This window comes from Brassica oleracea, chromosome C9 (assembly GCF_000695525.1).
Source record: "Brassica oleracea var. oleracea cultivar TO1000 chromosome C9, BOL, whole genome shotgun sequence".
NCBI lineage: Eukaryota > Viridiplantae > Streptophyta > Magnoliopsida > Brassicales > Brassicaceae > Brassica > Brassica oleracea.
The window spans coordinates 39,053,409-39,064,221 of NC_027756.1; the positions used below are offsets into that span (position 1 = coordinate 39,053,409).

The 10,813-nt window shown below is 33.9% G+C and overlaps 3 protein-coding genes across 4 annotated transcripts in view; 2 read left to right on the plus strand and 1 right to left on the minus strand.

The window, feature by feature from the left end:
- The window catches only part of LOC106313572 (THO complex subunit 3), a 2,605-nt gene extending 939 nt beyond the window's left edge, over positions 1-1,666 (minus strand). Inside the window, exons 1-7 of the mRNA XM_013751420.1 lie at positions 1,499-1,666; positions 1,297-1,392; positions 1,067-1,196; positions 736-827; positions 543-614; positions 295-352; positions 73-190 (exon numbers count right to left, since the gene is read on the minus strand). Of these exons, the coding sequence (XP_013606874.1) occupies positions 73-190; positions 295-352; positions 543-614; positions 736-827; positions 1,067-1,196; positions 1,297-1,392; positions 1,499-1,561 (629 nt within the window). The 5' untranslated portion in view covers positions 1,562-1,666. The remainder of the gene's footprint in view (positions 1-72; positions 191-294; positions 353-542; positions 615-735; positions 828-1,066; positions 1,197-1,296; positions 1,393-1,498) is intronic.
- A 3,565-nt stretch (positions 1,667-5,231) lies between these two features.
- On the plus strand, positions 5,232-8,260 carry LOC106313141 (KH domain-containing protein At5g56140). Of its 2 annotated transcripts, none has more exons than XM_013750883.1 (7): positions 5,232-5,505; positions 6,039-6,124; positions 6,500-6,639; positions 7,051-7,164; positions 7,241-7,357; positions 7,453-7,596; positions 7,699-8,260. In XM_013750883.1, exons 1-7 carry the CDS (start codon positions 5,339-5,341, stop codon positions 7,846-7,848), a joined length of 918 nt encoding a protein of 305 aa, XP_013606337.1. In that variant the 5' UTR covers positions 5,232-5,338; the 3' UTR covers positions 7,849-8,260. The 2 variants fall into 2 exon arrangements, with proteins under 2 accessions (XP_013606337.1, XP_013606336.1); XM_013750882.1 differs by having other exon boundaries at positions 5,235-5,505; positions 7,696-8,260.
- A 1,718-nt stretch (positions 8,261-9,978) lies between these two features.
- Positions 9,979-10,813, plus strand: part of LOC106314977 — a 1,134-nt gene continuing 299 nt past the window's right edge. The window contains exons 1-3 of the mRNA XM_013752768.1: positions 9,979-10,199; positions 10,295-10,477; positions 10,623-10,784. Of these exons, the coding sequence (XP_013608222.1) occupies positions 10,171-10,199; positions 10,295-10,477; positions 10,623-10,784 (374 nt within the window). The 5' untranslated portion in view covers positions 9,979-10,170. The remainder of the gene's footprint in view (positions 10,200-10,294; positions 10,478-10,622; positions 10,785-10,813) is intronic.

The following is a 10,813-nucleotide window of genomic DNA, read 5'->3' on the forward strand; positions in this document are numbered from 1 at the left end:
GGGGGGGGGGGGGGATTATATAATCAGTTGTGTCTCAGTGCGTAAAGACAATGAATGCATAACATATATTACCTTCCTTTAGGATCAATTGCAATGCAGTAGCACCCGGCTGTGTGGGCAGTGAGAGTGTCAACTGGTTTAAGATCATTTTGCATTTTCTCAAGTGGATATGAGAGAACTTCAACAGTGCCTGAACAGAATGAGCATAGGAAAGTAAATTCCAATAAGATCATTTTCTCATGTTCAAAGAACAGATAAAACTAGGCTAGGGAATGAGTATATTTAAATCCTCACCAAGACCAGTAGTCAAGAAGAACAGATCTCCTGACATGTTCCAAGCAATCTCATTTACCTGTTAAACAAGAAGACGAAAGCTAAGGAAACAATCCATACAGCAACAATATATGGTACATCTTCTAAAAGCATGTATTAACTTGTACAACCCAAGATGATTGTTACATGAAGAAGAAAGTTAGGCGGAATTTAACCGCATGAGTTAGAAACACAACATAATAAAAAGAAAAACTCTGAGATTACGTTACCTCATATGAGAATTTGCGCTTGTATAGGGATTTATTAAACTTACGGACATCCAGAATGGTAAGCTCATCGTCCTACATTGGCCAGTAAGAGAAACAACAAGCACAGATAAAAAGGATCCATCAAGCAAAGCATAAAACAGTCTAGAAAGGAGCAAATAATGTAAGTGTAAAGACATGAGGCTGGAGACAATACCCTATTACCAACAGCTATATGTGTCCCGTCAGGTCTGTAGGTGATGTTTATATTCTCCCCACTAAGCTCTGCCTGCTGTGTACATTTTCCACCTGTACAACTCGAAGAAGACATATCATCAACGATCCAATTATGGAATCTGGCTAAATAAACAGTTCATAACTGTTAGGAGCTTATATCTAACTCAAGGGTACAAGCCAAGATAAAAATTTTGTGAATGTCACAAAGCTCATCTATTAGAAACTACACAGATCTCTAAACCAAGCTCCAGCCTATTAACATTCTTTTCCAGAGACAAAAGCTAGTACATTGCGAGAGTATATGAACTTACTGCGAGCATCCCAGAGACGAACGCTCTTATCGCCAGAGGCAGTAGCAACGAGATCTGAATGTTTTGGGTCCCAGCATAGCTGATCCACACTATCAGTATGTCCCTTTAGCTCAAGGTCCTTAACCTTACTCTGTATCCACCACACACCCATTAATAAAAATCATTACTTTTTCCATATGTAAAAATCATAAAGACACAAAAACTTTGCAGCTCAAAGGCAAAGAAATTACATGACCGTGAGGTTCGATGGTCCAAACACGAGCGGTTTGGTCAACAGAACCAGAGGCAAGCTTTGTACCATTAGAGTTCCAAGCTACCGAATGTACCTTTCAATCCGAAAAAAAAAAACCACAGCTAGGGTTCGTAAGTTTTTTTTTTTTTAATTCCAAAAAAAAAAATAGATGAAGATTTAAAAAAAAAGTTGAAGAAGACCTTCTTCTTGTGACCTTGATACTCTCTGCTATGAAGATTCTTGAAAGGAATAGTCTCCTCCATTTTTGATTCCCAGCTGCTTCTTCCTTCCACTCAACCTTTTTCACGGCTCACCGAATGTATTCTACCTCTGAGCAGAGACAGAGACGGAGACAGAGAGCTTCGCTTTCCTAAACGCAGCGTTTCGTAATGTACCGGAATTTTTAGTTTTTCTGAACCGTACCAGAGTTTTTAGTTTTACCGATGCCTAGATTCTAACCCGCGTTTTAAAACGGAATTATTTTTTTTATAAAATAGTGTTATAAATTTTTTACAGTTTCTTTTTAATCTAAAATGTATGGCTTGTAGTTCAGTTACTTATTTGTTTTGTCAGTAAATCTTAATTTGTTTTTTTATAACTATTTTGGTTTCTGTAAGAATATTACGATGAATTTTTTCCAGTAAATTTGTATCAAAAACATAATGTAAACATTTCATACTCGAAATATTGAATATCTTAAAACACATCTAACCTTATATTCTACAAATAGATTAATTTATATGTACAAAAAAATAGACAATGACTTAGTTAAAACAATTCTCTATAGCACCAGGTGAGTCATTAATTACCATTGCATACATTAAAATGTTGATAAATAAAAGGTTCAAATTAGTTTACGTAGGAGTGAGAAATGTAAAGCTGCATAATGAAATGATTTCAGAGTATACTATATTGTATTGTGTATGTCATATTTAGAGATATATATTTTTGTATGTAGAAACTATATGTCATTTGGTAAGAATATTGGTCATGTTTATTGATTCCCAAACAATTGGTAAGCAAAATGAATTAGTGTAACTTAATTTTCAGATTTATATATTTAATATCCAATCCAGTCTAACATTAACGGGAAAGTGCATATGTCCAAAATTTAAAGGATTTTTAATGTAAAACCTCCTCAATTAAGTTTATTTCAGATAAAAACCTATCAATTAAAGATTTAACGTACAAACCCTCCCCCACCCCCAAATCATCCTTTTTTATGAATCAACCCCTCCGTCTACTACACAGTTAAAGACGTGTGTTTGCCGTTATTCGTTTTATTTATGATCAAAAACGTCATAGCTTTTTGTATCTCTTCTTCATCTCTTTTTTTGGTGTCATTTGGTCAAACTATTGTTTCGTAAGGTGTGTTGTTCGTAGAGATGTCATTAGTTGTTGGTCAAAACAACAAAACTGGAACATATGTTTTAGCTAAATTATTAGAATACACAAACAGAAAAATTCCAATATAAATATGGTTCACTGCAAAAGGATTACGGTCTACTGCAAAACAAGGTTTATATGACCTTAAGTCAGGACAAAATAAAACAGCAAAACATTGTTTTAATGATCTTAAACTGAGTTGTATGTGTTCCATTTGTTGTCCAATATCCCCCACATGTATACGAAATGATAATTTGAAACACATCAAAACACATAATGAAAAAATGAATCAAAAGAAACCAGAAAAAGTTGAGAAATAAAACTAAACACACTTATTTGTTCATCTTTCCAGCGTCTCTTCACTTTCTTTTTTTGATTTTGAAAAACAGGAACTTAGCTTCTCAATTTCAAATTCTCTCTCCCAACCTCTCACCCTCTCTCGAACTCAGCTTCTCTCACCCTCTCTCAAACTCAACCGCACTCGAATTCTCAGAATAACTAAGCTAAACTCAAAACCCATTCTCTTTCACAAATTAGGGTTCGTATCTTGCAAAGTCTGGACAAGTTGGGGATATTTAGAAGACATAGGATTTTTTTATTTTATTTTTAGAGAGACAGGATTAACTACTTGATGTTTTAAGTAAACATCGTGTTGTTTATTACCAAATCGTGTTGTTTTAGGAATTAATTAAAAATGCAGCGTTTAGTAGTGACAGACTGTTAACGGAGGGATCTATTCATTAAGAAAGATGACTTGGGGGGGGGGGGTACCCGAAATAAACTTAATTGAGGGGGTTTTACATTAAAATCTAAATTTAAATGACAACCTTTTATCAATAGATATAAGTAAGACTCTAAATAAATAAATTATATTATTTAAATGGATTTTGAACCATAGTTGATTATGTAAAATTATCATTATGTATGTAGTTGGACATCATATTTATTAAACAATATTAAAATTTCTACTTTGCAAAAAAGTATTATAAAACTTTATTTTGAAAATGTTTAGTTGGATACATATGAACTTACTATATTTTCAAAAACGTAAATTTACTTACATTGGGTAGTTTGCGAATCAGTTACTTTTTTGTCAATAAAATGATAAAATCTTGATCTAAATCTTGATAAAATGAAAATAATTAAATCTTGATCATATTGTTAGAAAATAAGTTCAAAATTATAAATATTAAACATAACAAAAGTTTAAATTTGTTATATAACCTATTATGAGATAGGGTAAATGTTTAATAAATCTTGATATCTTGTTATTATCGTTTGTTTATGTTAGATTTACAAAAATATTCTTTGGTTGATAGTAATTCTAACAATATTAACTTAGTTATCTAAAGTTCATCGTGATTCTAAAGAAATTGTTTCTGTTTATTTTTGTTAGCATAATTTTAGGAAATGATTTGGTTATGTTAGATAACTTTGTTAGAGTTTTAAAAACTATAGGAAGATGAAATAAAAATCATTTAAAAACAAATTGTTAGCGTAGTGTTAGAAAATTTATTGTTCGTTCTAGTTAAGATTGTTAGAATCTAATTCGTTCTAGTTAAGATTGTTAGAATCTAAGTTTAAGAAATAATTAAACGATTCGTCATTTCATATGGAAATGTTTACAATTCCATTTTATACATCTACTCTATAGAATAAATTAGGATATTTTCTATGAGGTAATGATTCAGGTTTTTGAGTTTTTCTAATATGCATGAATGATAAATGTTCTGAATCTGTTTTCATTTCTCTTTGCACGGAACCAAAATATTTATTTTAATTCATGACGAAGAGAAGTCATGGTGAAGAAGAAACAATTGTCTACATATCAGATTATTTCTAATGAGGGCCTACCCTACTTCCTTTTTTTTTTTTGAACAATAGACCTACTCTACTTCCAAAGATTCAAAAATGGAGACAATGAGAAGAGCAAAAAAGAAATGACATGTGTGTATACATATTGTGTAAATGTTTGTATTAATTATAATATACTTTAAAAGATTAGACACAATTGTATTAATAAACTGTGAAAGATTCAAATTTAATTTATTCATGCTAGGTAAACTTACTAAAGTGTGTAGGTTGAAATATAACTATGTTAATGTATTATGATGTTAGTGTATTACAGATAGTCGATGAATCTTTTTAATTAAAGGAGAAGTTATTTTGTTTAATCTAATAATAATGAATGTTATATTTTTTTCTAATAAGCAGTGAATAAGTTCAAATTTAAATGACAACTTATTTAAATAGATAAAAAGTAGAATTCTAAAATAGATTAGATATTTCTTGTAATTGATGCACTTTTAGAATCATGAATAGTCGTAGTTCAGTAAACCGTACCGGAACTTTTTGTAAACCGTTCGGGATTGTTAGTAAACTGTTCCGGTTGTTGGTAAAATGTATGGGAGGCCCTTCTAGATGATGAAGAGGCTTCTGAAAGAAACCAACGAGAGCGGTAAAACATGAGTAATATAAAATGAAAAGGTTAAAAAACAGCTAAGCAAGTAATCATGTCCACAGTACCAAGACTGTCTCTATAAAATGACCACCGACGTTAAGAGAGACAACATCTCTTCTTCTAACTCCGCCGCTTCATTTTATGATCTCCCACGGCTCTTCTCTGATTCCTTGTGAACTTTGTTGCCTTTGATATGATGATGATGACGTCGCTCGGTGGAGGAGGAGGAGTTGGTGGTGGCGGCGGAGGTAGGTTTATGACGTATTCGTCGTCTCTTTCGGTTCCTCCTTCTGCTCCTCATTCCCCTAGCTACTCCGGTGGTCTACGATCACAGTCTTCTCTGTTCGTTGAACAAGAGAAGTAAATGAATCTCAGCTCTCATCTTCTTCTGTTTTGTTTGTACTTTGCGAATCTTACTTTGGCTGATGAATCTGTTGACGTATTGTTCGACCTTTTTTTTTTTCCTTAGATCTCAATAGTTTTTTTTTTCAAATCTGAAAAATTTCTTGATCTGGTTTGCTGTGTTTAGGATCCATGTTTCTGTCCCTGATGCTTTTGATTGAGTTTCAATTTTTGGGAACTAAAGTTATGTCCTCTTTAAAGCTAATCTACTTCTGATTTGTCTCAGTTCATTTCACCTTTTCTTGTTGTGTGGTTTGAGCATCAGTTCTAAGTGTCATGTCTGATTTAGAGATCATTGGTTATTCCTTCTCTTATTGTTGATTTCTGTTCTTCACTGATCTGCATCCACTGTACTTAAAATTGTGTATATATGAATCTAGATGCACATATTAACCAAAAAATTATTTGTTTCTTGATCATGGTGTGAGCTTTTTTGAGTGGATCTTTGCTGTGTTGTTGAGGCTTTCTACTGATTTGTATATTTTTGGCAGGTATCTTTCAGAGCTACTTGAAGAGCGTCATAAGCTCACTCCATTCTTTCCCGTTATTCCACATGCACGTCGGCTACTTAACCAGGGTGAGCATTGCTGTTTTTCTTGCTTATTACATGTAGATTTCAGCAAACTGAATATGTCATTTATTACTTCATAATGATGAAGCTCTCATACAGTTAGTTGATTAACACTTAACTCCTGCTGCTTTTATCGCATAGCTGTTGGAAATTATATAACAAATTGATTGAATAACTCCCAACTGTAGATATCTTACTAATCACACAGAGACTACAGGTTACAAGTTAGAACATAATAACATTTGACTTAGAATTTGATATTTTGCTGACTCATTTAACTGTGATGTATCTCCCCATTCATTGGGGGTACTGCTGACTGATTTATTGACTAATTCTAACTGGTGCGTCTTGCTCTTGGAAATTGACATTTTCTTGGAACAGAGATTATGCGTGTAACCACACTGTTGGAGAATGCCACAGTTTTGACTCAGAGCGGGCTTAACCCTCTAGGTAATGGAAGGATATTTCAGAATGCAAGAGCTGACCTTAGCGGATGGGGAGCCTCACAGTTTCCATCAGAAGTATGACTACTAACCACCCCCATTAACATAACTCTTTTCTTCTAATTTTATTTATTGACCTTAAGCGATACTGACATAACATTTAATTACTTTCAGTCGTAGTTTATCATGACAGACACTAAATACCTGTAATGATGTACAGGAGGACCCTGTCTTATTATATCAAAACTAATTAGATACTCCACCTTTTATCCTGTAGAGCAGGAGTTAAATGATGCTGTTATTGCTTATGTTCTCATAAGCTAGCTCATAAGTGTAACCACTCTAGGGCAAAAAATATTAGGATTATAGCAGCTACAGGTCACAGTGCTCAAGAGAGCAAGTTTCTGATATTCTTTTTTGTTATTTGATTATGCAACTCTACGTCGATATATTAACTTGTGTTTATGCTTTGTGGTTGATGATATCTAGAGATCTGTTCCATCTTCTCCGGGACCAAACTGGCTTAACTCACCTGGTAGTCCGTCCGGTCTGATCGCCAAGCGAACCCTAAGAGTCGATATTCCAGTCGACGACTATCCAAATGTATGAGCACGCATTTATATATAAATACATACTATTTGGTCGGAACATATAACTCCATATTTTTTTGTTATAACAGTACAATTTCGTTGGTCGCCTCCTCGGTCCTAGAGGAAACTCCTTGAAGCGAGTTGAAGCAAGCACTGATTGTCGTGTTCTTATAAGAGGAAGAGGCAGCATAAAAGATCCAGTTAAGGTATATATTATTTTCCTTCACATCTTCATTCATTTGTAGTCTATATATATTCCAGTGTTTAATAATTCAGTGAGTAAATATGTTTCTTCGTGTAGGAGGAAATGATGAGAGGAAAACCAGGATTTGAGCACTTAAATGAGCCACTTCATATCTTAGTCGAAGCAGAGTTACCAATTGAGATCGTTGATGCACGTCTCATGCAAGCTCGGGAGATACTCGATGATCTTCTTACTCCTATGGTTTGTTTTAAGCTCTTTCCCCTTTAGTTTCAAAACCGGCTAATGATATGAAGTACCGTTTCATATATTAGAAGTTTTCACACTTGTTTTGTGTTTAAGGAGGAAACGCATGATGTCTACAAGAAACAGCAGCTGCGAGAGCTAGCATTACTCAATGGAACTCTTCGTGATGAAGGATCTCCAATGTCCGGTTCTGTTTCTCCTTTCAATGGCCTTGGAATGAAGAGAGCCAAAACAAGAGAAGATGTGTAGAAATCAAATTCCTCAGATCGCAATTGTTGTTATCTATCACATCTCAAGGAACATTGAAACCGATCCAATTCGATGCAGGAAGGTCATACCCCTCGTGACTACACAGTACTCTTTTCTTCCCTTCTCCCTGTTATAGTCTTGTTGTATATATATATAGGATTATGCATGTTTTTGTTTTATCTATTTATCATTGTCCTGGAGAGAGATTCAGATGACACAATTTCAAAGAAACACCACGGCATGATGAGTCTCTGACTCTCCTCTCCTAGACTTTGTGTTTGTTTTGTTTTATTTTATTTTACTTGAAAATTTTACCAAAAGAAAAAACATAAGATCATGATGGCATGTGTCTGGTAATGATAATATGTTTTTGGGATACGTAAGCGTTAAAGTAAAGTTTGTTTCGGTATAATGTTCTGTTCTCGAGTATTTTTCACATGTTTATTATTGAAATCGGCATTTTATATGTTACCAGTAAACTCTGATTTCAAAATCGAAAGGATTACTCGTTGGGAGGTTATTTACGATCAATGCCAAAAACTGGGAGATAATGGCTATTAACTTATAAACACACCAACCCCAGTTTCTTGTAATGCAAGACATCTTTCACAATGAATTTACCAAATACTTATTCAAAATACAAATATCAAAAGGGGGTTATTGGGATATATGGAACAAAATTCGTATATCTGATTGTATCATTAACATATTGTATATTGTAAAGCAGCTGAAGCTGAGGAGGAGTTGGGAACCCAGCCTCAAGTGGTATGGAAAGGGTCAAGATTTTGTATATAGTTTGCGGGTTATAACTTATAACACGTTCGAGTATAAGTTTCACTGGTTCGTATTATTTCTTGGTAAACTGCAATACTTTTCCATGTTACTTTATAACTGAAGCCAACGAGGGTTGTACTATTTTGTTGCATACGAGTCTCATGAACTGGCAGACATTTCAATAGGTACTGTATAAGAGCAATACCATGGGTGGGGATGTAACTTGGGCACACTGTCACCCACAAATTTTGAGTTTCATAGCGGTTGTTGGTGTTTTGTAACAATCATATAAAACGCTATAAATCGCTTCAAATCGTTTTAAACCTTTAACCTTCAAAAGCTGGTTCCACCTAGCGTTTACATGTGCGGGAGGATAATTCTCTTTTATAAAAAACTATATAAAATAAAAATATTTAGTTATAATTTTAAATTGAAATAATAGAAATACTAAAATAGATATATTCTATTTTGATTTATATTCTAAAATTTTCAAACAAAAATATTTTATATACTTTTAAAAAATTTAATAGGATAATTTTATAAATAGAAATTTTACTTTTTTTATAATAATATGATTTTTGATATTTTACAATTATATAAATATAAATATTGATAATTTCTTTTTTCACTTCTACTGGATTTGATAGTTAATTAATCATAAGTATCCCATAAACGCAACAATTTCTAATTGTTGTAGCAGTCGAAATTGTTGTAGCAGTCGTACAAATTGCTTAATAACGCTTTAAACCACCATTATCCGCATCTGCAAACGCCCACAACCGCATTTGCAACCGCTGCGGTTATACCAGTCAGACCTTTAATATACCTTATCAATGAAATAATATTATTTTTGATACATATAAATTACATAATGAAAATAATTATATTTAACTTCTCAAAATATACCAAGTAGCAAAAAATATCTAGTGGAAATCTTAAAAATTCTCAAAGAAAATTACTAATTTTAGATAATTTTATTATATTTGGATTTTATTTTATTTTTAATTTGAAATTATATCATCAAAACTCCATCATTTAAGTCTCAACCCTAAATATAGACTAGTTAATCTTAGAATATAAATGTAGTTTACCTTATAATAAAGCTTTTTTTGGTCATTTTGAAAGTTATTTTTTGTGACAAAAAGTTAAAAAAAAAAAAATTCATATTTGAAGTGGGAAATACATCTATCTATATATCTATCTATCTATATGTCCCTGGTTGCGACACGTGTCCAGGCCTCTCTCTCCGCTGCGTTTCATTAAAACGAAGGGGACACGAGTTGGGCTTTGTGTCGTGCCATGGGCTTTTTGTTGGCCCTTCGCTTTGTCAACCTTTTTAAGGTCGTGGCCGTTCTTGCGACAACGGAGTTTCAATTAGGTTAAGGAGGACGACTTTTTCTGGTCAATCTCCAGCGTAAGCCGTTGTAGTGTCGAACCGATAGGATTTCTTTTCTCTTGCAATGGAAAATCAGCAACGTAACGGAACTCAAACCGGATTCAATCAATGTCATTAAAGTTTTCCTTAACTTCATCTCCCCCACTCCTTCCATGATTCTTCAGCTCCCACCTAGCTTCCAGTCGGTGAAACTACATATATAAATAGCTGAGTCTTGATTCCGTAAACCTCATCATTTTATTCTTCACATCATATAAACTCTAAAAACTTTTGTAGAGCACAATGGAAAAGTCCTCTCGCCTGTGAGCTCTTGCAGGAAACCCGAGACTTCACGGCGGAAGATAATCGTCGAAAAGGAGTGTGGCACAGTAGGAGGAAGAAAGCGGCGGCGATGGAGGAGAGAAAGAGGATGAAAGTGGTTAAGAATAAAGAGAAAGCCATTGATGATAGTGAGGAAAGGTATTAATGGTGGGTTGGACGGAGGTTTCTGCATAAAGTAGGCCTTTCTGACCATCTCTCTGTTCTTCTCTATTGGTTTCAATTGGTCGATCTATCATAGGAATGCTTTTCTTTTATCCCCTTTCAAGCTAATTGTTATTTTCAGGGATGAATTGAAGTTGGAAGTGCAGGATCTACTGTCCGATCGTTTCAGATTGCTTTGTTTGCAATTGGGTATGTGCCTCTTTTTGGGTTTGAAGCGATGTGTCTGTGTGTCACGTAGGGATGTTAACTACAGGGGGGCTCAGCCCTCTTTTGTTTATCATAAGCCCAGCCCTATTTTAACCCAACCCTATT